General features: G+C 33.9%; 2 protein-coding genes and 2 long non-coding RNA genes across 7 annotated transcripts; 2 read left to right on the top strand and 2 right to left on the bottom strand.

Moving 5' to 3' along the window:
• Positions 1-1,065: 1,065 nt before the first annotated feature.
• LOC124456863 lies at positions 1,066-1,491 on the bottom strand. Its single transcript, XR_006952523.1, has 2 exons — positions 1,371-1,491; positions 1,066-1,128 (listed from the first exon to the last, which is right to left on the bottom strand). It is a non-coding gene; the product is annotated as an uncharacterized LOC124456863 (long non-coding RNA).
• A 7,308-nt stretch (positions 1,492-8,799) lies between these two features.
• Positions 8,800-9,686, top strand: LOC124456842. The gene has a single exon (XM_047007163.1). The coding sequence runs from the start codon at positions 8,825-8,827 to the stop codon at positions 9,536-9,538; it is 714 nt and encodes a 237-aa protein (XP_046863119.1). The 5' UTR covers positions 8,800-8,824; the 3' UTR covers positions 9,539-9,686.
• Positions 9,687-14,825: 5,139 nt separating this feature from the next.
• On the bottom strand, positions 14,826-16,853 carry LOC124456847. 3 transcript variants are annotated; one of them, XM_047007173.1, is made up of 5 exons: positions 16,768-16,853; positions 16,441-16,523; positions 15,969-16,141; positions 15,760-15,860; positions 14,826-15,678 (listed from the first exon to the last, which is right to left on the bottom strand). In XM_047007173.1, the coding sequence occupies exons 3-5, from the start codon at positions 16,054-16,056 to the stop codon at positions 15,421-15,423; spliced, it is 447 nt and encodes a 148-aa protein (XP_046863129.1). In that variant the 5' UTR covers positions 16,057-16,141; positions 16,441-16,523; positions 16,768-16,853; the 3' UTR covers positions 14,826-15,420. The 3 variants fall into 3 exon arrangements, with proteins under 3 accessions (XP_046863129.1, XP_046863127.1, XP_046863128.1); XM_047007171.1 differs by having other exon boundaries at positions 16,441-16,560; XM_047007172.1 differs by having other exon boundaries at positions 16,748-16,853.
• A 717-nt stretch (positions 16,854-17,570) lies between these two features.
• LOC124456859 lies at positions 17,571-18,583 on the top strand. 2 transcript variants are annotated; one of them, XR_006952518.1, is made up of 3 exons: positions 17,571-17,707; positions 18,007-18,156; positions 18,548-18,583. It is a non-coding gene; the product is annotated as an uncharacterized LOC124456859 (long non-coding RNA). The 2 variants fall into 2 exon arrangements; XR_006952519.1 differs by lacking the exon at positions 17,571-17,707 and adding an exon at positions 17,842-17,871.
• Positions 18,584-26,604: the final 8,021 nt, after the last annotated feature.

Genomic DNA, 26,604 nt, shown 5'->3' on the forward strand with positions numbered 1-26,604 from the left:
AAAAACCTTCATAAAAGTTATACCTTGTATGCCTCCATGGTCATTCTACCGTGTTGTCAAGAAAAGTGAAGCAAGTTTAGTTTATAAGTTTTAGTTTATATACGTTTAAGCTTATGTAACGACTGCGTATAGAAAAATAGACCAGGCGGAGAAAGGTTATCGTCCCCAAACGTGAGAGTTTACTTGAGTAGACTTTTTGCTCAATATTGGGAAGTTGAATTCAAAAAACGATGTCATACGGGCAATTTTGGGGGCTTTAAGCCTCCTTTTCATAAAAATTGTTATTTTAGCTTTTTTTCCAATAGACGTACACTTTGACATCGAAAGACGTTTAAATATATCAAAAGAACAAACAAATAGTAAAGAAGGCCCAGAAAAAAATAGAAAGACATTTTACCTTGAGATTTGTCTAAATGTTTAATGCTTTTTGGTGAACGTCATTTCCTGGCGTACGTCTGCAAAGAAATTTTACCTTGAGATTTGTCTAAATGTTTAATGCTTTTTGGTGAACGTCATTTCCTGGCGTACGTTTGCAAAGAAATTTTACCTTGAGATTTGTCTAAATGTTTAATGTTTTTTGGTGAACGTCATTTCCTGGCGTACGTCTGCAAAGAAATTTTACCTTGAGATTTGTCTAAATGTTTAATGCTTTTTGGTGAACGTCATTTCCAGGCGTACGTTTGCAAAGAAATTTTACCTTGAGATTTGTCTAAATGTTTAATGCTTTTGGTGAACGTCATTTCCAGGCGTACATTTGCAAAGAAATTTTACCTTGAGATTTGTCTAAATGTTTAATGTTTTTTGGTGAACGTCATTTCCTGGCGTACGTTTGCAAAGAAATTTTACCTTGACATTTGTCTAAATCTTTAATGCTTTTTGGTGAACGTCATTTCCTGGCGTACGTTTGCAAAGAAATTTTACCTTGAGATTTGTCTAAATCTTTAATGCTTTTTGGTGAACGTCATTTCCTGGCGTACGTTTGCAAAGAAATTTTACCTTGAGATTTGTCTAAATGTTTAATGCTTTTGGTGAACGTCATTTCCTGGCGTACGTTTGCAAAGAAATTTTACCTTGAGATTTGTCTAAATGTTTAATGCTTTTTGGTGAACGTCATTTCCAGGCGTACGTCTGCGAAGATATTTTACCTTGAGATTTGTCTAAATGTTTAATGTTTTTTGGTGAACGTCATTTCCTGGCGTACGTTTGCAAAGAAATTTTACCTTGACATTTGTCTAAATCTTTAATGCTTTTTGGTGAACGTCATTTCCTGGCGTACGTTTGCAAAGAAATTTTACCTTGAGATTTGTCTAAATCTTTAATGCTTTTTGGTGAACGTCATTTCCTGGCGTACGTTTGCAAAGAAATTTTACCTTGAGATTTGTCTAAATGTTTAATGCTTTTGGTGAACGTCATTTCCTGGCGTACGTTTGCAAAGAAATTGAGATTTGTCTAAATGTTTAATGCTTTTTGGTGAACGTCATTTCCAGGCGTACGTCTGCGAAGATATTTTACCTTGAGATTTGTCTAAATGTTTAATGTTTTTTGGTGAACGTCATTTCCTGGCGTACGTTTGCAAAGAAATTTTACCTTGAGATTTGTCTAAATCTTTAATGCTTTTTGGTGAACGTCATTTCCAGGCGTACGTTTGCAAAGGAGTTTTTTGGAAACGAACTTTACCATGGGCGCCAGAGCCACGGGGGTAGATGGTTGCCCCTTTTCACATTTTGAACAAATAGCAGACATATATCTTATTCCCGATATGCAAGCTTCCCACTTACAGATTCTTCGACTTTTATCTGATTCGAAGTCTTGTTAGCTGGTGTGTCTTTAATTCAGCTGTAATTTAGCGCATTTTTCATAAAACATTTTGATTAATTTCAAAAGAAGAAATAAACATAAATTTTAACGGCAGAGAATGTAATGCGTAAGTACTGTTTACTTTGAAAAATTTACACGTTAAATTAGTAACGTTTTTGTTATGAGGAACATAAAACTTAGCGTTTGTGGGAACGGCAACTACACAGTCCAATTTTGCTGGCAGATTTTTTTATCCCTTGTGTTGAGTCATGCTCAAAAAGAACAAAAATACGTTTAGGGAAATAGAATGTACATTATTACATTATTGGGTTTACCAGTGTATCCGTTCTCTGTAACACCCAAGAAACACTTATTGACGTCATATATGACGTCTTTATGTAATAGCCAATTATACCGCTCGTATCAGCAATTGTCTTTTTCCAATACCAAAATAGCATCATTTTTTCATTTTCAAGAAATTGGTGGAAAATTGACACACGATAACGAAATATTAGAAAGGAAGGATGCCACCCCATCAACTAGCAGTACTGACTACACTTTCGAAAATGCTTGCTGACGCCCAAGATTTATGCGATAACTTGTATGTCCTTGCTTGTGTAAGGCCGAAAATAGGGTTTTATTTTTTCAAAACATCCAGAAGGAATTGTCACAAGTTTATATTTGATAAAAACAAAAGTTATTATTTAATTTGAATAACTTTATAATTTGTTTCCGAAAAATACAGCAAAGTGATTGACTATAGTTTTTGAATGAAAGTCATCTTCGGTTGAATTGGAAATTCTATGCAGAGAGCTCATAAAATTCATGAAATCATGAAAATCTTTAACAAATGATCGTTCTGTAGTTATATAAATCAAGAATACATCGACAACATTTGCACTAAATACTCATGTTGTAAATATATCTTGTTTAATTACTGTTAACAATGCAGAATATGGTCAACTTAACATTTTGATAAAAAGTAATAATTGAAGAAAAAAGAATTTGTTTTACTTCTTCACAAAAGCCATGACGTAAAAAATAATGCAACAGTACATAAAAACATGTATATAACAACTGGAATTCTCAGACGTGTCATTATTTTGCCTCATGTTAATTTTGTAGCTTTGCTATATTGATACAATTTGAAATTGACGGTTGCAGTAAATTGGTATTGATGTGTGAAAGGTCGGTATTTTCACAGTGTAAAACATTCAAAATTTATCTGTGTTTGAAAACCCCACCAAACTTAAGAAATGTTATCCATATAAAACATATGTAGCCCTGATAAAATTTATAAGTTATATTTAACTACAATATTCGTGACATCAAAACAAAACAATTGATACATGTACATGAAACATTAAATCAGAAAGTTAAAATACACTATTTTAAGGGTGAATGAGGTGTCGGCAGTGTCGACGATTTTAAAGCAAGAGGGTGAATAGTTGGTTTCACATGAGTGAGATTTAAGAAGGTGTCGGTAGATATGAGAGTTTTTGTTTGTTGTGGTTATGTTCCCGATTCTGGTGGATAAATGGCGAGAAGTTTTGCCAATGTATCGGGAATTACATCCCGCGCAATCAAATTCATATATCACCATAGATTTAATTGAATCAGGGATTGGGTCTTTGAATGAGAAAAGGTTTTTGATTTTGAATGATGTGAAAATTAGTTGAATGTCAATATCTGTACAGAAGCGTTTCATAATGTTTGTAAGTCTGCGTTGTGTTTGTTATGTCTCATTGAAAGCCATTGTTGGTATTGTTAAGTTTGTATGCTCTGTCGATTAGTGTGCGTATAAGTCCGGTTTTGTATGAAAGTGGTGTGAAACCACTATTCACCCTCTTGCTTCAAAATCATCGACACTGCCGACACCTCATTCACCCTTAAAATCAAGGAAGCACTCCACATTACCTAAACTAACCCTGACCACAATGTTCAAATTTTTAAATTCAATACAATATTTAGTTTATAATACGCTTGGACGCTCCTCATTAATTTATCTTATTTCCTTTTTATTGTTGTAATTTATGTATCATATTACTTTTATATAAAACTTGTATCACCTATTATTTCACTCATACTGAAGATGGCATCATGAGATGTCGAAACATGTCTATTTTCAAAAAAGTTGTCGTTTGTATTAAATGTGTATTGGAAATCAAATTCGTGTAATAAAAATTAATGCCCCACATAAAGTCCTGATTAGAGCCATAGAAATAGACCAAAAAAATTGTAAAATTGAATGTATTGCAACGTTTCGTCTTTACTCAAGACATCATCAGACAAATAATAAACAGGATGTTAAGACAGGATATTATATTTACAAGAAGGTGTTAAATTACTACTAAAGGAGGCGGTGTCAAATGGATTATATGATAAGGAAGTTAGGAAGTAAAATAAAGAGAAATTAAAAGAGGTTAAGTTGAATGGAGTTTCCTTGCACGTTAAGTAAAGGCTTGTATTTATTGATTAGAAGGCTCTCATGAATGGAGAGTTCATAAGAATCGTTAGAAGAGGAGATTATTTTAAAGTCTTCTAAGTTGCGGGTGTGTCCAGTTGCGTTAATGTGAGCAAAGATGCTTGATAACGCAGGGTGGGAAACTTGGTTGCCTGTAAGGGGGGATATTCCAAAGTGCTTCTAAAATCTGGTGTGTAGATGACCTGTGGTTTGACCCACATACGAGGCGTTGCAGCTTCGACACTTGAATAAATAGACTACACCTGATCTCAGAGGTTTGGGAATTTTGTCCTTAAAGGGGAAGAAAGAAGAGATACGTTGGGAAGGGCGGAAAACAAATTTAATAGATATATGTGGGAAGGCTGCAGCAAAAAGGCTATTGATTTGTGTACGAATTTAAAGGGAGTGTATGCCGGTGAAAGGAAGACAAAAAATAGCTGGGATTTTGTGAGCAGTCAAGACAGGTGGTTTGGGGGGCAAAGGTGTTGTTAAGGAAGCGACGTGTGATTTCGTCAATTATACGTGAAGGAAAACCGTTTTTGGTGAGTGACTTTCTGGTAAATTCGAGTTGTGTATGAAAATTTTCATAAGTAGAACAAAGGTTGAAGATGCGGTGACCACACATGCGGTGACCACATGTCATCTGCACACCAGATTTTCCGAGCACTTGGGAATATCCCCCCTTACAGGCAACCAAGTTTCCCACCCTGCGTTATCAAGCATCTTTGCTCAGATTAACGCAACTGGAAACACCCCAACTTAGACGACTTTAAAATAATCTCCTCTTCTAACGATTCTTGTGAACTCTCCATTCATGAGAGCCTTCTAATCAATAAATACAAGCTTTTACTTAACGTGCAAGGAAACTCCCTTCCACTTAACCTCTTTTAACTTCTCTTTATTTTACTTCCTAACTTCCTTATCATATAATCCATTTGACACCACCTCCTTAACCAGTAATTTAACACCTTTTTGTAAATATAATATCTTGTCTTAACATCCTATTTATTATTTGTCTGAAGATGTCTTGAGTAAAGACGAAACGTTACAATAAATTCAATTTTACAATATTTTTGGTCTATTTCTATGGCTCTAATCAAAACTTTATGTTGGGCATTAATTTTTATTACACGTTTCCATAAAAGCACTATTGCAAATGCGCATTTAATATACACGACAAGTTTTATTAAAATAGACATGTTTCGACATCTCATATATCATAATTGATTAGTAATACAAGGTTTATGTAAAAGTAATATGATGCATAAATTACAACAATAAAAGGAAATAAGATAAATTAATGGGGAGCGTCCGAGCGTATTACAAATTCATTAAAATATTTAGTTTATAATACGCTCGGACGCTCGCCATTAATTTATCTTATTTCCTTTTATTGTTGTAATTTATGCAGCATATTACTTTTATATAAACCTTGTATCACTTATTATTTCACTCATACTGAAGATGGCATCATGAGATGTTGAAACATGTCTATTTTAAAAAAACTTGTCGTGTATATTAAATGCGCATTAGCAATAGTGCTTTTACGAAATTATCCATGAATATCTTATTTCCTCAACTACCTCGTGACCATGCACATGATGTGTATCGATGTAGAACATTACTATTATATAGTAGAAATTTATTTCTTTTTATTATTATATAAAGATATATGAAAGTTAACAGGTTAATTTTCCAAAACTTGATTCGAGCTAGTTCCAAATCTCACCAAAATCAACAAATTTATCTTTATAAAACATTTACATACGTACATAACGCGGAAGTAGAATATTTTACAGAAAAACAAAATAATCGATAAATGGACATAAAACATTAAATCACAAAATCAAAATACAATATAAAAACGACAGGTTAAGTTTAAAATCAACATACCTTTACAAATTCAGAAAGATTTCAAGACACAACCAACTACATGATATCTGCGCGGCGTTCTAGTCGAGTTTGTGGAATAATTTAAATGATTGGCGTTTCCGGTCACGTGAGATATGTTACACTACCCCTAGGAAAAAGGCTCCTACAATATACCGGAAGAAAAACCCTTTCGTTTTACCAACCAAACAAATCACCCGATTCGTCTTATGAGACGTGGCTAAAAGCCGGTAAAGTACGGTTACAAAACGTCGACTGGTAGTCGTGGGAGACAGAGCCCTCTATTAGTAAGAGTTGGGACATCTATTGTTTTCCGTTTAGCTTACGTTGATTGGTATATTACAACTGTTGCTGCCTTTATGATATATATTAAAATATTGCTGGCTTTCTGATATATATTTAGGTGCTGCTAGCTTTTTGATATATATATTTCAATGGCAATACAAGACATAGAATTTGAACAAACGGGGCTGAGCCCCCTCCAACACACCCCTGTTTGATCATTAAACACAAATAGAAGTTTTGTCATTCCTCAACCAATAAATTTAGCTCTTTGCTAAATTAAAAATTGGATCAGACTCATATGCTATATAAAAGACTACAAACAGTAGCATTTATAGCAAACAGACTGTTCTTCAACAACAGAAATATTTCATGTTATAGAAATAATATATTCATTTTAAAGAAATGCTTCACCAAAATTTTCAGCAGAATCCTTAACAAACTTTATTAGAAATAAACTTTAATACTTTATAGAGTGTTAAAGGCGAAATAACTTCATATAAAGGAATAAAACGTTTAAGGCCAAATGCATCTTGGTCAAATCATTGCATATTTTAATAACTAAAAAGTAAAAAAGTCTATCATTTTCTGCTGAGCAAGAAAATTTTGTGATCTTTCAGAATAAAAAATGTCACGCTTGGATTAAATTGGGGATAAACCACTCACTACCATTAAATTGTTACAAATCTTGAACACAAATCTTTCCTGACCAAATCTGCATGATTACTATGATTCGAAGTTTCGAACAAAGTCTTGTCCAACTATTTGATAACACTGATGCCAGGATAACATTGCCGCTTGCCACCAAGCTTATAAATCTTGAAAACTTGTTACAGAGTCGGAACATAAGCCGAGAAAACACGTTCACGTACGAAAAATACTTCTTACAATGGGTCACGATCAATTTGAAGCACGAACTAGTAAACCGCAAAAGAAGCTCAAACCAATTGAAATTAAATCAGGTCTGCCGCAAATCGTTAAAAAAAGGCAAAGAGCTTGCTATTATTCCTAATATATTTGATACTACGATGGAATAAGCTTAAATTGCCTTCTTCTTTTGCATATAAACCCAATTTCCAATAGTATTATTATAGTTTCACTTTGCAAGTAGGAACCAAAATGGCGGCTCCGCGCTCGCCCCAGACCGTTTGTCCCAACTCTTACTAATGGAGGGCTCTGGTGGGAGATACATACGTTGTTATGGCGTTCCGTTCCGGTCATAATTATATGAAGTTGATCAAACGAAAAACAATCGCTCATAAATATGTCGAACTTTCAAAGTTGAAGTTCAAACGTTAAAAACTCAAACAAAATGCCCAATGTCAATAGCAAACATCGATGCATACAGTCGAACCGCTCAAAAATAAATCGAAGTGCAAAAATATAAGTCGAAGGGAAACGGAAGTCATGTACTGCAGTAGGAAGCGGAAGTCTTCTTGGACGAACAACTAATATAATTTTTCCCGAAGTAAACAAAATGGCTGTTAGAAACCAAATAAGCGCTATTGAGCTAGAGGAATTCTTTCGTTCATTACAAGAGCTTTTGATTTCTTCATTCAACGATGTGTCTTTTGACTCAGCTGAGTATATTTCTCGCCGTCTCGATGGATATGAAAGAAATCTAAGTGTATTATTGGCAAGACTGCAAGAATCGTTTCCTAATGAAGCACAATTGCTAACAGATATGAGAGATCTTCTTGGTATCGTTCGTACCCAGAAAGAAAGGTCTGAGGTATTATCATTTCGCTCATTAATGGCAGAGGAACAGCAAACTAATGACCAAATAAGTGTAAACCAGATTAGGAGTTGCGTTGGTCGACCCAGACTTCACGTTTCTGAAGAATTGCTGGGGACACTACACTCTCAGGTTGGATTTTCGTGGTCGCAGATTGCAAGAGATCTTGGCATTTCTGAAAGTACCATACGTCGCAGAAGACGATTGTTTCAAATGCCAAGTCAACAGGTATTTTCTAACATAGAAAATAGCGTTCTTGATCGACTTGTCCGTGAAATCTTGGATGTGACGCCTAGAATTGGTTATAGATTAATACAGGGTGCGTTACGACAACGTGGACTGCATGTCCAACGACGACGAGTTCTTGAATCGTTGCACCGGGTTGACCCAGTTGTGGTAACCCTTAGAGGATCAAGAAGCATCATACGAAGACGCTATTCCGTTCCTTGTCCAAATGCGTTATGGTATGTGAAATATTCATTAAGGGAAAACTGGTGGTAAAATAAAACTCTATCTTTCTTTTGTAGTCATTGAAAATCATGTTAGTTTATTGGCACATGTCAAAAGGGTTAAAAATTTTTTGTAGGCATTTGGATGGGAATCACAAACTTGTTCAACCGTATGTAATTCATGGTGGCATAGATGGGTATTCTAGAATGATTGTCTTCTTAAGAGCATCAACAAACAACCAAGCATCTACTGTAATGGAATGCTTTAGGGATGCTGTTAATCAGTACAACTTACCTTCACGTGTGCGTACTGATTTAGGGTTAGAGAATATTGAAGTTGCTCGATTTATGCTTCAATATCGTGGTCTGAATAGAGGCAGCTGCATAACAGGTACATCTGTTCACAACCAGCGTATTGAACGACTTTGGCGTGAAGTTAACTCAATTGTGTGTAGTCGTTTTATCAATATTTTTGCATACCTTGAAACTCTAATTCTAGACACTAATAATGAAATTCATTTGATTGCATTACATTTGGTGTACATCCCACTCATTAACAATGCACTGCAGAAATTAAGTGAATCGTGGAATTGCCATTCTTTGAGCACCGAGGGAAATCTTAGCCCAAGGCAGCTTTGGGTACAAGGAATTGTTGCTAATCAAAATAGTGATTTTAGTGCTGTGACTAGCATTCGAGATGGGTTACAAATAGATTGGAATGAGTATGGAGTTGAAGAAGATGGCCCAGTTTCAGAATTGCAGTCAAATTATCGTGTTAGAGTGCCATCTTCAACAGTATGTTTAACAGAAAATCATGTTGAACACCTAAATAATATTGCTCAGAGACTAAGGGGGGCAGGAGACCAAGATGGACTGATAGCTTTTTTAGTTGTATTGGACAACATTCAGCAACATAGTTAGATATATTTACTACTAAAATGACTGAGCTGATCATATCCAATACAAGACTTTGTTAAGAAGCATTTAAAATGCAATAGATATAGTAACTTTTAAGTTCAGCACTAATAGTGTAAAAGTCAACATACAAACAGTTTCAAATCTAACAAAACTTAGTTCTGTTTTATATACCCTCTATACAATTCCAAAACCTTCTTCTTGGAAATTCAAGGCTGAGTCCATATTTCTTTCAAACTCTTCATAGTTTTTTACCTCACCAGGTAATTCCAATTCCAATGGACATGTGTTAACATTGGGGTAAATGAATGTATTTTGAAGAATAGTTATACTCGATGGATGAAAACCCATTGGAGGTAAGGATTTGCAACCAGTTGAAAACATCAAAACACTAGGAATTCTAGAACCTGTAATAATTAAAGTATATTAACATCATGATTTAAAGAATGTTGCCAAAACAACAACATGTACAAATTCTAAAAAAATATAACATACTTTGTGATGAAAGATACCGAGTGAAAAACTGTTTGATGCGAATCTCAACATTATCAAACTGAACAACAGATAAAAAGTCATGGAGTGTCAAAGGTGGGCAAGTACCAGCCACAAATAAGGTTTCCATCTTGTCTGGATGTCTTCTGATTACGTCAAGAAGTGGGCATAAGCCGATCATCAATTGATCAATTTCAGCCTTCCTGGATAAGATGACTCCATGCAGACACAAGGACATAATAGCTTGAAAACGATTGTCAATATTGACGGGGTGAGGAAAACCTGACTCAACTAACAAAGGTTGAATTTCAGAAGCCAAGGTTTCGTTGTTTTCTTCATCAAAAGCATCTAGCTTTTAAAAGTATAAGCCAAAGTTAATTTTCATAGTTGTAAGAGCACAAAAAAAAATTGATTAATTTTCTAATCACCTTTTTCAAGACATCTACATATTCAGCATCGACAACATCCTCTGGACGGAGGTGATCCACCACGTCATTAGGCTGAGGGTTGAGGAAATATGCATACAAAACCTTTGGAAAATATGGAAAACCAGGACCACCATGAACTATTGATGCTGCAATAATCCGTCCAGCCACCTTATACAGATTTGATCTAAGAGCATCTGTATTGTGCATTGGTAAAAAAATTCCATCTCTTCCTTCAAAAAGACGAGGAGTAGCTGATGGAGAAAGGAGTTCACGCAACAGTAAAGTGAAGAACTCTCGTTTAGGGCCACCACCATCAATTGCTGATTCGTCTTCAAATGTGACCTTCAATGGTTTCTTAAAATCAAAATGTCTGTGTTTGAAAAATGACACACTATCAGCAAAAATTGATGATCTGCTGACTGTCAAGCGTGTAGGAGTCCCAGGGATGGGTTGTAGAGAGTATAATAGGTCTTTTAAACATGCATCCTCCTCAATTTTAGAGCCATCAAATTGTTGTTCATCTGAAAAAAATGTGAAAATTTACATTACTTTATCCAAATTTGTTGACTATGTAAACTTTCTTAACTACCTGGAAATAATTACCTGACTTGGAAGGTATATGACTTATAACATAGTCCACAGCCAGATCAAGTGTTGTACAATTTACAGCTTGTGCAAACACTTCAGCGGGACAATTTGGGAACATTTCATCTAGTTTCTGCTTTTCAATGCTACAGAGATTTAAAGAACTTCTTATGCCATCGGAAGTTTCACCTGTCTCACAAGCAATTGGGAGCAATGGAGTGGTAGTTGGAATAACAGTAACATATTGCTCACTGCTTTGCCTTTGATTGGACTCCAAATTGCGTGATACATACGATCTTATATCACTACTTCTGACAAAATTATCCACATTATCACTCAATTCAACAATGTCATCATCCTGAATAAAACTCATCATAGTAAATGCATGATTTTGTAATCGCTAGAGCTTAACTGAACTAGCAATTAATCTACAGTCATAATGTGGACAGTGTGTAATCTTAAGGCATATAATGAAGAGTTGCAGTACCTCATCACTGTCGATCTTTACTAGAGAGCGGATATAAATTGGTCCAGTCCCACTAATGTGTCGTATTATTTTGGCATTTGCTTCTTGCCCTTGTGGCAGTTTTAATTGGGCGATGCCATTTCCGACAGACTTTACAAACTCAAAGCTTGGAAAAAAATTAATTGTATTTAAGTAATTTAACCCATTCAATTCCACTGCAAGATACAAAATTGAATACTACATACTTCAATAGCTTACGTGTTTGGTCCTGTAATATGCTTCTTGAAAATACTGTGTAATTCCGCTCGTAATTGATCTTCTGACCACGATTTATCAAGACTCCATGCGTCAACAAATAAACTTCTTTTCACGAGGTCTTCCTTTACTTGTCGCCGAGGGACTTGATCCCAATCTGGATTAGGTAGTAGACACACGTCTTTTATAACCAACTCTGCAGCAGGTTTGGCTTTGTATTTCCCTTTTTTGTTTTGTAGTGTAAGGGATAAACCGACCTCTTTCACTTCTTCTGGAACTATGAATCCTATTAGCAATTCCCGACGACACACGAGGAATTTGGAATCTTTGGCCGATTTCTTCTTCAACTGAGCCAAAGGACCTGCTACTAGTACTATCATCGCTTCTGCTTGGGGTATTGCTGGAAGCAGTGTCCGGTAAATTTTGAAGAGACGGCACAACACGCCTAACTATTTCATTTAAGTTGTCCGCCATTTTTGATATGAGTCATAGTTATATCTTATTAAGTAGGTTTTGAATGGTTTTGTATGACCATAGACCATATCCGCTAATATCTCAGTGACTTCCGTTTCCCTTCGACTTATATTTTTGCACTTCGATTTATTTTTGAGCGGTTCGACTGTATGCATCGATGTTTGCTATTGACATTGGGCATTTTGTTTTAGTTTTTAACGTTTGAACTTCAACTTTGAAAGTTCGACATATTTATGAGCGATTGTTTTTCGTTTGATCAACTTCATATAATTATGACCGGAACGGAACGCCATACGTTGTACTATGGTCGTTTAACTTATGTTATTGTGTCATTGGTAATATCGATAATATTTTCTGATTTGTGATTTTCTTGCTGGTAATTTTAAAAGATGCCAAGGTACACCAAATAACGGCCTTATAGCTGTTAGACTTTTCAACATTTATTTTCATTTTATAGATTTTTATGATAATTTTTGTAGGAGCAATAAAAGGTTTAAAGCAACTCTAGCTGTCACGTATCATGATGAGGATGGCCATGTTGAGAGAGAGGAGGTGGATTTGTCAGAATTGGTTACTGAGGATTATAGAGGAAGCTGTTCTTTTAACAGTCCTGATAATTGTGGTACATTGGAAGGCCATGAACTGGGAATGGAACAAGATAACAGTGATGTTGAAAGTGATGTTTACCATGATTGTGAAGAATCATCTTCTTATTACCAGCAAGTTGAAAGAAAACAAAAAGCATGGGAAAATTTGCAACATTAATTATAAAGAATACATTTCAGTTTGCTGGCAAAAATTGGAGCAATCTGAAGTGTATTAATTCTGATAATGAAGCAAAGTTTAGATGCAGCGATTGTGGTCCAAGGGCAAAGTATTGTGAGAACTGTATGTTAAAGATGCACACAACCGTAAATATTTGTCATCATGTTGAAATATTTAAGGTAACCTTTATGAGCTAGATATTATAAAAGTGTTTACAGTTACCTCTCTCAACACTTGCAACAAAAAATGCAAAAATAAAATGAGAGTTTACATTGTAAAACATGCTATGAAGCACTAATCTAATATTTTTTATGATTGCAAGAAAGGGGATTGATTACAACTAATTTCTACGAGGTTATTCATTGCTTTGTAGGATGGCATGTTTTGGCCATATAAACTCATGAAGATGCTGGTGTATGATTTTTCATGCCAAACAGCTCGTCACAAAACAAGTGTTTCTGTTGTTGATGTTAAAGGTATGTTATATGTAAAATGTACTGCAAAAGTTTTTTCATTTTAGCTGGGATGGTTCAACACAATTATAATTTTAGATCTTTTTCAATTTTTAGGCACATTTTGTACTGTTGAGGTACAGTTTTGCTCATGCTCTCCAGAGTTTGTTCAACTTCTGCAATTTGGCCTTTGGAGTGGAACACCTACAAAACCAAGAATTGCATTTGCAATTGTGATTTTTGAATTGATTCATTCTGTGCAGATGGAATGCCAGGCATTAATAAAAAGCATTTGTCAGTCATTTGAAGAGTTTAATCATAACCACATATTCTTTTATGCAACACCAAAAATGTATCCTGTCATTATAGATGCCTTTAAAATATATAGGTAACTGCATGTAGGTCACTGATTTATTGCTCTGCTGTACTAAGTATGAATTGCTGGGAAAGTTGCAATCAATTTTATAGCCTAAGAATCTCATCTTAAGAGATGTATTTAATTGGAGAAAATCAAAATGCTAAAGTTTATGATGGGAAAGGATTTTTCCTCAACTATTACTCTCTTGCACTGTATTTTGTTTATGTCCTTTTTTTAAGAGTGCATAATTGCTTTCTTTGTGTCATTGTTTTTTTCAGAATTTAAAAACATAAAATTAACATGTTGAGCTGTGTTATTCCTGAGCTTGATGAAGGAAATATCTGTCCTACTTGTCTCAAAGTTAGTTTATTTGTATTACTTGTTTAACAATGACAATTTAGTAAAAAGAACATTAGCAATGCTATCTCAAACACCTTTTTGACTGCACCATTTGGATCATTAAACTCAAATACATTGCATGATTTTATCCTTCATCATTTTATTGAAGACTGATGGTGTGATCTTTGAGTCTCTTGATGCTCTATTTATTGGACGAAGGAAAAAGCTGGGCAGAGTCTTGGAAAACCTCTATTTGGACAGCTGATGTTGTATGATCAGACACATGTTGATCAATTTGTTGCCAATTATACCACACCTACATCAAACAAGGTCAATGTAGCTTTAATATACTTTGTTATTCTAATGAAAATTCAGGCATGGAAGTTGAAGTGCTTTGAATATATTTGATTTTTTACATTCTCTACCACATAGTTTTTATTTTCAATAAATTTGTGCCATGGGCTTTAGGAAATAAAGCTCTTGTATACTTTTTTGTTTGTTACATATTGATACTTATAGCGATACTTATACTTAAACGAAGTGAAGCCATTTGTCATAACATTATCCTAGTTATCATGAATATTCATGTTTCTTTCCATTTCTTGGCTTTTGGGTACATCTCCCAAAACACTGTGTTTATTAAATAAAATGGCATACATTTAAAAAAAATGGCACGCAATTCATACATGTTGGTAGCCTGCAATTATTTAGCTACTGAATGAAGTAAATTTAATCAACATAGTCAAAATAAAATTATATATTTAATATTATTTTACGTCAAACTTTTTCAAGATTTGAAAATGCCATTTAGTTTTATGATCAAGTAATTTTCTAACCCTGGAATCCAATGTTCTACAATTTAAAAATAGATTGGTCAAAATGACCAAAAAAAAATTGGTCATTTGAATGCACCTAAGAAGAACAATTTTTATAGGTCAAAACAACCAATTCCTAAATTGGTCAAAAATACCAAAAACAAAAATGGTTAAATTTACCAATTTATTTGACCAATTTTATTTGGTTGTTTTTACCATTAAATAAGTATTTTTTTCAGGTGCATATCCATGACCATTTGACCAATATAGAGGATCTTTTTAACTAAGCTAAAGAAAATCAATCACACAATTAGAACTAGCACATTATTTGCAAACACAGAATACTTAAAATCTCTACTATATGCCATTAATTAACACTACACAAGTTTTCTACTTCATAGAAGAAATAAAATGATCGACAAAAGTTGGCAATTGAGCCTTACAATTGCCAATTGAATTTTAAAGCAAATGTTCTAAAAGAATAAATACATTTTTGCAATGTCCATTAATGCCTTTAGGATACTCAGCATTAAAAGTATAAAAAGAACTAAGTAAAATAATAACTGAATTGACAATATTTTCCATTTTCAACTTTGCCACAATCATCCCCTCAGCCACCAACATTATTGAATGAATGTTTCTTAATGTTCCTGTTGATAGGAGTTCAGGAGACAAACTTTTGTTAATGATCTCTTGAACTTTCCTCAAGCTTTTACCCTTCAACAGAGATAAAATTACTTATCAATTTTTTCACATATTTATGCAGAAAATATTATTTGTGACAATATCAACGCTTACATCAACAATGTCCCAAAATAGCTTTTTGTTCATATCTCGATGGGTGCATTGGTCATCTAACACATAAGGCAAACATGCCATTATACACCTGTTCTTGACCTCTAAAATAATCAACATAGCATAGAATGAATATATTACCATTATCACTCTCTAAAGCATTAACACTTCAGTATAAATAGGGATTTTAACTTATTGATTTTTACACCAACCTTTCTCATCTTCAACTGGACAATCCTCCAGCTCTTCAAGGATACTGCTGACATTCTTTTGCTTTGTCTTTTTAATAGCAGACAGCATTTTATATTTGTGCAAATTCCCATCGTTCCTTCATGTCTTGCACAACATCACTCTTCTCCAAAATACGTCCTAACTCTGCTTTCAGCTGGAAAAAATTAAACCAAAAACTAATTATCTTTTTCTAAGTAATTGTGATTCAACAGACAGTTTTGCTACAGCATACATACTCATGGACAGCGGCAGATTAATAATTGGCAAAAAACTCATATTCATAAATTCATATGCTACATATAATCTGTTGAATTAAAATTGCTTGTAGTACTAGAATCTAGTAAAGTATACCATGCATATATGAATATTACCCTCTCATCAGGCTAACATGCCTGATACTTCAACCCATACCTAAACCATTTTATGTAGATAACCTGTAAGGCTTCAATTTACCTTTTGAGTAACGTCATTTCAAATACACGTAAACTTCTTGTGAAGTTTTATTCGAGGAATCATCTGATAAATATCATGTGGTTCTAAATAGAAAAAAATCCTCGCCGTCGACTTGATTAGCTTTAAAATATAAGAAGCAAAACGTCAATGAAATTACGGTATTGCTGTTGGTATTCTCTAAAAGCGCTCGACCAAATCTGCCTGCTAGCAAAACGTAAAATAGGCAAGTCATCTATAAATCTAATTTTGAATTATTTTCTACACTAGATTTATGCACGAGACAACTACCCTCACACATGCGACCTACATTTCAGGATGAGACAATACCTTTAAAATCTTCGACAATTTCATCCAATTTGTTGTTTTTCAAAAAAAGAATAATGTCAGCGACAGATGATTGTTTGTGATTTCCATTTTGCACACAATAGAAGAGTTTAAACGCTTAAATGCACTTCAACAAAGCACAAGAAGTTTAGAAACACGCCACGCGACTTCATACATCGGCAACAGGCAGTTAGGCACGTGCCGCTTTGCGTAATGGATGTCATGTGACCAAATCGACCAATCGCCGCAAGTTCGCAACTAATTGGACAAAGAAATGCACTTAATGACACTTAATATTGATCTGATTTTACTCATTCAAACGGTAACAAACGGTAACGGAGTTGTCTCTTTACTATTGACGCAAGAATATTCGTAAAAATTCAACTAATTATGCCACGATTGTGTTGTCAGGTATGTGCAACGTTTTTTTCAACGACTGTCGCTGGAATGTTGCATCATTTGGTGGCTGTTCATGAACACGATGCCAGATTGTATATTCTCTGCGAATTCCGGAATGTAATTCAACCTTCGCTAAGGTAAGCGATCAAAAATTCTTGATACGACACTGATTTGTTTGTTATTTGTTAAAAATATTTACTTATTCAGTGCGTTAACTGATTTGTTGTTTAGGTTAACTCTTACAAAAGTCATCTTAGAAGAAAACACGCCAATGTTAACTTAAACTCACGTCATCTATGTTGCGTTGAATCAGCGAGTAGCACTCACAACAATTTTTGTCCTAATGAGGATGGCCTTAAACTCTTAATTGATGAATTCAACATGGAAAATGAACTTGATGTCTCTGTTCAAGCAATGGAACACAAAAAGGCCCAATTTCTTCTAAAAACAAAAGAAATCAATCTGCTCACACAAAAATGTGTGGATAACATTGTAGAAGATTCCACTGAACTTGTCCACGGAACAGTCAAAGCAATTAAACACGGTTTCCAAAATTGCTTAGAGAAAGCTGGATTAAATCATAATGATGTGCCAGGCCTTGATGAATTATTTGGTGAAGGACATGCTATCTCAAATCTATTCAAACATAATTCCACAAAGTATAAACAGAATTATTTTGCTTATTTTGAGGAGCATTTTCGCTTAGTTGTAAGTTTTATTTCTATGTTTTTTAACTTTTTTAGAATGTTTAGAGTTTTGGGATAAAGTTTTTTGAGATTTTTAACATATTTGAGCCAGCTGCTCTTTAATGCTTGTTATGCACAATCATTATTTTAATTGTAGCAACCCAGACGAATTAAACTTGGACACAGAGTTGTGAAAAGACGTTCAAGGACTGTGTACAAAGAGGTTATTAAAGATGACGAAATCATGTACATACCACTGCTGAAATCCTTGGAAAAAATGCTCAATGTAAAAGGAGTACTTGAACAGGTCAGATTGTTAATAGCATGGTTGTGTTTTTTTTTATGTTGGCAAGTTTATCAAACTATGACAACTACGTCTTTGCAAGTACCCATATCAATAACAGGGTTGCAAAATATTAATACATGTTCTATGTACAACCATAAAAGGAACTTTATGTGTGTTTTACTGTGTTAGTTTCCATGAAAGCAAAAACAATGATGACATGCGTTTATTAGAGCACATTTCCAAAAATATATTCCAATTATTTCATGAAAATATGAAAATATCCTGATTTTAATTTGAAATGTCTGATGGTAGGAAGGCACCCATCATAACACCTGACATTTCCATTGCTGGTTAATAATAAATTTAATTTATTAATAAATTTAATATTTTCATTCTTCGATTTCAATTTCAGCTAAACCATGGTCATCTTCGGCAACATAAACATGACGTGCAGCAACATGCGTGTATCCAGCGACCAACTTGCTTTCTATCATAGTCTGCACTTCGATTGAAGGTCTGATGAAAGGAACCCAAAGCGAAAGATGAATATGCGAAAGGCATATTTTAAGATCAACTCAAATTTTCAATGCGTTATTTAAATCTCTACCTTCCTACATACACGAAGAATATTTGCCGAAAGCGAAATATATCTTTCACTTTTTCGATAACATGTTCAGGTAAATGTGATTTTTGATATTCGTGTTAGGAGAGAACTCTCCCTTTGATTGAAGTGTGAAATGTAAACGACATTAATATCTTTATGAAAATTGTGTGACCTAAATATACGGGTTCCTATAAAGTTTTCGTTTTTGTTAATGTTAATTCTTTGTTTTATTTTCGACGTGAACATTTTTCTGTTAATGCGATCGAGAAACATAGAAAAAATGTTTGTGGTTTTAATTCACCATGATGGAGGACTTATATAAATAAAGAAATTGATTATTGACCACAATGTAGTGAGTGTACACTTGATGATCTTTGCAAAATTTTTTGTAATCAAAATATCTTACAATATGTCTCAAAAGAACTGGTCATCTTTGAAATCAGCCGATAGTGCATGATTCAGCGGCAATGATTGATCTCCACGCTAGGAGGTATAAATGTAATTAAAATAAGTTTCTTGACTGGGATTTTTAATGCACTGTAGCTTCTATATTATACGTATGTAGTTATTAATTTATTATGTATTTAACTACGTTTAATTAAGGCTCCTTGAGGATCAATTTTTGCTGAATCATGGAAATTGTAAATGTCAGATAATTTCAAATATTGTCAAGGTTGAAAAATGAGACATCACCATGAAATGTGTGATAGTCAGTCAACAAACCAGCAAAATCAAAGTGAAGCACCTTTCATGTTGAAGGAAAAATGCTCAAAGGTGAAAGAATGCGACTTTGACCAAAATTTTTTAACGCGCTTGCATTTCACTCATTTTCCTTCCAAATCGCAACAAACAACATCGCATTCCATAGCTAGAACCTAGAATTCTTTTTTTAAATATTTAAAACTACAGTTATTTATTCAGTAATTTACACACATCAGCAAGTAAAAAGAGAATTAACTTTTTTTGAAACACCCTGTATCAAGAACTTAGATCGCCAGACCGTGGGAGCACCCCTTTGGATAAATCAACTTAAATGTATATTTTATTAAATACGTGTATAATTTACGGAAAATAAAAAAATAAGAATCAAAGGAAATTATCAGAATTCGGTCATTTAATAACACCATGACAACTCGTAGCGTATAGCAAGTCTACCAGTGCTATGAAAATAAATAATTTGTTGTTCAATTACTTTTCGTGACTCACTACACTACATATGAGATGACAACAGTAAATATGGCCAGACACACATAATTAGAGTAAAAGCCCCATTTTTCTTGGCTACATCACTACCGAAAACATACATAAAGATAAATTACATTGTCAGGTGGTCACCAATGCCAGATCTATCAAAACGCTTGTCAGCAAAGGATTTTTATTGTGTTTAGTCTTTACAGAAAGGAATGGATTTGTGGCTCTATTTTAAGGAACAAGATGCTTTGTTAGCCCTGGCTTTGGGTATGTTTTCTTTCTCCTTTAACTGACCAGCAACAGTTGTATTTTCAAATTCTGTAGGCAAAGGTTTAAAAGGAGTGTTTGTTTGGTTCTTTTTCTTGTTTAATAAGACATTGTTTACATTATTTACATGTAAAATTTATAGTGCTTAGTAAGTTTTCTAAAAAGCTCAAACACTAGCTTTGCTGTGTAAATACACAAATTTCTGTTCACTGTGATAAATGGTAAAATATAATTTGCATTTAAAACAATTGTGTGTGGAGAGAAGTCAATAGTTTGGTTACTTGATTCAACATTTCTTCCTATTTACGGTTGGGGATTTACACCTTAATTGTTGTGACAATGTTCTTTTTCGCTTACATTTAAATGTAGTAAATCTCACTTTAAATTTATACTTGATTTTCTTGGGATCAGAGATAACCACAACATTTTGTATTGTGATTTTGTGGTAAAATCATTTATGTAGTTGGGAGAATCAGTTTCAAAGCAATGTAAAGTATAAACTAAAGCAAAAGCAAGACATGAATGTCATAGCAATGAAAATGACTCATTACTGTCCATATCAGTGATAAAGACACCAGTAGAATAGACTCATTTACTGTTCTTATCAGTTGTAAAGACATTAGCCAAAAATGTCTGGTCATGTCATTCACTCCTGAACATGGATACATACTTTAAAGGAGGGTGTTGCCCTAGAAATATATTCCAAATATAAACTTTTTATAGTTAGTACACAATTTGTCTAATATTCAAATAATGTTTTGAAAAAGAAAAGTAGTTCCTTGCAAAATGAAATACTAACTGTTGCACACAATGCCAGAGCTCTTCAAGATGCCCTGGAAATAAATGGCATAGCAGACTCTTTATTTTGGGTAGGAGGCACATATTCATATATTCATGTTCTGCCATATTAAGTTCCTTTAAAATCCATTGTTTTCAACAGATTAAGACATGCATATATGAATTTCTGCCCCCCCTCCCCCAATTAACAAGTATATTGCGCCATTGCTGGGATTTTTTATATATTAGTAAATCTGGTAGTCTAAAATCTGGTAGTCAAACAGTTAAATGTGTCATTTTCACTTCTGTCAATGCTATGGCAATGATATTCTGCTTTTTCTTCTTCAGGTTATTTATAACTTTTACTTTACACTGCCTTTATAGTTTGAACTATAAAAAAGTATTATTGAATCAGTCATTAAATAAATATTTCCTCCAAAGTAAAAAAAACCAACATTGTCATGACAATTAAGGTGTTAGTCCCCAAATCAAGTATGATTGAATCAAATAACAATAACTGCATGTCCATTTCAAACTACAATTCTCATAAATAGAACGTATATTTTGTAAATTATATGAATGAATTGAAATAAATATAGAAAAGACTGTATTCATACTTATATAGCAAAGCAAATCTTGTGGGCTTTTCAGCATTTCAAAAAGGGATGTTACATGATCATGGTTGCTGTAAGATCAATATTTACTCTTATTATACAAGAAAATGACCCAACAACATTCATTTTAAGGAACTTCACAACTTCTGAATAGCTAGACATTGCAAACTAAACTCATAAATATACTTTGATAGTTCCATACAAGTTTCTTAATAAAAACTGTTCCAGTAAATAAATGACAGTTGAAAACTTGAAAATACAAATGCTTGAATATTGTCAATAATATATTTATATCTTTTATAAATATACAACTGTTGTTATTTGAACATTTGTTAAAAGAAATCTACAATACAACTGTTTCTAATCAGCTTTAGTATAAAGAAGACATACCTAAAATGAAAAGAGAAATTGATTTTCTTCTTCATTGAAAATGTGCTACAAATTCATTTCCTCTTCTTCTATCTTCTTGTACGTTTTCTCAAAGACAGAAGTATTTTAGTTTCTAGCAAAAAAAAAAGATAAATCGAAGTACAAATGCTTCAGCTTCAATATCTATAGTTTGTTTATAACCAAATGAAGATTGTTGTATATTATTGCAGTACATGGTCAGGTCCAAATGTTTTCGTTTCAATTTCTATCGCTCGTTCATAAAAATCTTTTGCTTTTTCGAACTCTCCCATATTATAGTAAACTGAACCCAGATTGTTGTAGGTTGTCGTAATATTAACATGGTCAGGTCCAAATGTTTTCGTTTGAACTTCTATCGCTCGTTCACAAAAACTTTTTGCTTTTTCGTACTCTCCCATATTGTTGTAAACCGAACCCAGTTTGTTGTACGTTGTCGCAATATTAATATGGTCAGGTCCAAATGTTTTCGTTTCAATTTCTATCGCTAGTTCATAAAAATCTTTTGCTTTTTCGTACTCTCCCATATCATCGTAAACCGAACCCAGATTGTTGTACGTTGTCGCAATATCAACATGGTCAGGTCCAAATGTTTTTGTTTGAATTTCTATCGCTCGTTCAAAAAAACTTTTTGCTTTTTCGTACTCTCCCATTTGAATGTAAACCGAACCCAGATTGTTGTACATTTTCGCAATATTAGCATGGTCAGGTCGAAATGCTTTCGTTTCAATTTCTATCGCTCGTTCATAAAAATGTTTTGCTATTTCGTACTCTCCCATATTATCGTAAACCGAACCCAGATTGCTGTACGTTGTCGCAATATTAACATGGTCAGGTCCAAATAATTTCGTTTCAATTTCTATCGCTCGTTCATAAAAATGTTTTGCTATTTCGTACTCTCCCATACTGTTGTAAACCAAACCCAGATTGTTGTACGTTGTCGCAATATTAACATGGTCAGGTCCAAATATTTTTGTTTGAATTTCCATTGCTCGCTCGAGAAAATCTTTAGCTTTTTCATATTCTTTATTCTTCCAAAGCACTGAACCCATCTCGTTGTACGAATGTGAAACATCAATATGATCAACACCTAACACTTTAGTTTGAATTTCTGTTATTTCATAAAGTACTTTAGTTGCAAGTTTATAGTTGAAAAATTTTTCCAAAACATCTACAAAATATTTGGCAAATTTCCAATTTCTTTCATCAAGTTTTCGTTTTCTAATGAGAGAAAAGAATGATTTTGCATCGATCAACTTATTCAGGAAATGTTGAAATGATGAATTTGTTATGAATTTAATTAAATGCGGAATTATTTTGATTTCATCTTCTCTGTCTTTAAAATGATTTAGTGCCCAAGCAACTTGACAGGCAAGATCAGTTGCAGACTTTTTAGAATTATTTTTGTTTTGTTTACAGCCAAAGGTCTGCGATGAATAATTTATGATGGCTTCGTGTACAACGCTGTGCAGGCGGATGTCGTTGTTTTCCGTTTGAAGGAATAAAGAACAATGCTTTAATTGCAGACAGACATCTTCTGCAGATTTTTGTGGATCAATGCTTTCAATAAATTGTATTATAACATCTTGTGGTAAGGGATCGAAAGATATTATTGAGAAAAGTTTAAAAACATGTTCCAACAAGATCGATTCTTCAGCATTTTTTTGTACTGCTAACATAACTGTTTTCATTCCTAAGTAAGATGTGTTTAATTTTTGGAAATTGGCATCCATGTTCTGTCGCTCTCCTTCATTCAACTTATCAAAATATTTCTCCCATGTGAATGTCGCATTTACACTTTTTACTCTACCTACGTAGGAAGCAGCATTTGCTAGGAACAACGGTTGACGATCTAATTTGTCTGATAAATCCTTCAAAAATTTTTCATCTTTATTATGAATATCAGAAAAGACAGATAGAAGTTCTCGACATTCTTCATTGTTCATACCATGACTAACTGAAATGTGTTTATTTATCTTTCCATCTGGTGGTATAGCGTCTGTATTTTGGACAGTTACTATAATTTGACCATTTTTCCAGCTATGATCACCAACTTGAGGTAATAATGGATAAATTTTATGAAGTTCAACCACGTTATCTACAACAATCCACCATGTTTGCCATGATTTCAGTTGTTGTGTCAGCAATAATTGAAAATCTTTAATTTTGTCTTCGCTGCTTTTTGCTTCTTTTGCGATATTTTCAATGACAGTTTTATGATTGCTTAATCGTTTACAAAGTTCAGCGTAAGTGTTCAAAAGAGAGTCGATATCCTTTCCTTCGAGTGTCATTACAAATGTCGTTTTATTTTCCCAGTCAAACGAATTATACATTTCTTCACAAACTTGTCTAGCTAATTCAGATTTACCACTGCCAGGATTACCAGAAATACAGTAATATGTTAGTTCATTATTGTTAGTACTGCGCAAGTTATTGAGATCTGCTGTGACTTGATTAAGTAATTTTGTACGTTTAACCACATCGTGATTTGGTTTGCAAGGAAGTTTTTGAAAAGAATTAAATGTGTTTCGTTGACATTTGATTTTATTAATTTCAGTGAATGAAAATGCTAGATCTTTAAATGACTTTTCAATATCACAAAGCATTGTTTGAAATTCGTCATCAGCAACGTTTCCTTTTTTTTCATGGATGAAGTTGTTTCGGATAACACGAAGTTTATCCACAGCAGCCTTAGATTTGGGGTCAAGTTTTGTTCCAACTGAGTTGGAAAACAATATTGCTGCAAACAGTGTTGTACAATCCCACTTACTGGTGTCGCCATCTTGAAATTTTGACAGAATGTGTTTGTCATGAGGTTTAGGTTTCTTTTTTGTTATTTCAATATTGAACAACTTCATACCACTGACGTTTGTATTTTCCCATTCTCCGTGGGATTTTTTGTAATGAGTGTTCCATTCTTGAATAAAAAGATCAACAAGTTTCTTTTCAACAACATCTGTAAGTATTTCTTGCAGATACGAGTTATTAATTTTTTCTCTTGACTGCATCTAAAGGTCATAAGTTATTAATATCAACATAAATTGGTTCTTTAATTAGAGTTTATAGACAACTAAAATTGTTGAAGATCAAACATAGCTACGTAATGTTACAGTTTTACTTGTACGTGTAAATGAGTATCAAGGATGGCAGCTGAAAACACGCAATTGGACATTTATTTTTCCTGCATTTAGACATTTGGCTACATTTTGGTAGTGGCGTCGCCAGGATTTTGCGAGTGGAAAGGCACAAAAATTGTTCCAGGTCAGTCACTAGCGAAATGGCGCTAAAAATTGCTTCTGCACTGGGAAATTTTTGAAATATTTATAACAACATGAATAGTTTGAATTTTTTAACTTCCCAGTTTAACTACATGTTTGTAAATGATGATTGTCTAGGTTAATAAATTCCTGAGAAGGACTGTTTTTTTTGTTGACTGACGTTTCAACAACCTTAGCGGTAGTCATCTTCAGAGTCAAATGAGGAATAAACGTAAGGTTAGCCGTATTTGTTATCTGGTTCTTACGTCATTGTATTGTGTGTACAGGAAATGTGTATTGTCATTGTAATGAAAATCTAGAAATAACAAAAAGCTCAAAAATTTGTCTTATATTTTGGTCATGCTAATAAACCACAGAAAAATGTTAAGGAAATAGTATGTGCGTAGTTTGGTTTACCAATGTATCCGTTTTCACACGGCTAACTGCCAAGGAACAATTATTGACGTTAGTTAAATTTCCTTATATACAATATATAGCTAAATAGAGGAACTATTCCGAACAATAATAATATTTGTTATTTGTAATAAAGACTATAAGTACTGCTCTGTAAAATAATAAAAATCAGTTCGATCATTAAGTTCACTCGTGGTTGTTACTTAAGGTATAGAGTATATTACGAAAAGAGATATGGCGAGTAACTCGAGCTCGACAGGTTATGGGCCCAGAAGAGGTTTGCTTTTCGATGGAAGAAAAAATACAATTTGGAAAAATATCTTGGGCTATATGCGTCTTCAAAAAGTCTACGACGTATTTATCGAATGAGCAAGTGAGAGAGAAGAACCAGCAGCTTCAAAACTGGCTGACGCTTTTGCAGAGTTGGTCCAATGTCTGACGACAGAAGTTTGTCTCTTGTGATTTGGGAGGCAAAGAGACAATGGACAAAGAGCTTTAGAAATCCTCAGACATCACTATCAAGGCAGAGGAAAACCTCGCACCATCGCTCTTTACGGAACTTACTTCGCTGAAGAAAAGTGACGACGAGACTGTCACAGATTATATATTGCAGGCGGAACAATCGGCAACAGTCTTAAGAAAGCCGAGGAGAAAATAAGTGATGCACTACTCATTGCAATGGTTTTAAAGGGTCTGCCAAGCACGTACGACGTCTTTGCTAACGTAACAGTTCAAAGGGAAAGACAAATGACATTTACGGAATTTAAAAACTCGTTACGAAGTCATGAAGAAAATATCAAACCATTGTCACCGAAAGCTGAGGTAGGTGACAACGTTATGTATGAAACCAAAATTTGACGGAAATTGTTTCAAATGTAGAAGAAAGGGACACAAAAGCTCACAATGACGAGTGAAGGGGAATAAATGGTGCTCCATATGC

Source organism: Xenia sp. Carnegie-2017, unplaced genomic scaffold (genome assembly GCF_021976095.1).
Source record: "Xenia sp. Carnegie-2017 unplaced genomic scaffold, XeniaSp_v1 HiC_scaffold_6, whole genome shotgun sequence".
Taxonomy (NCBI): domain Eukaryota; kingdom Metazoa; phylum Cnidaria; class Anthozoa; order Malacalcyonacea; family Xeniidae; genus Xenia; species Xenia sp. Carnegie-2017.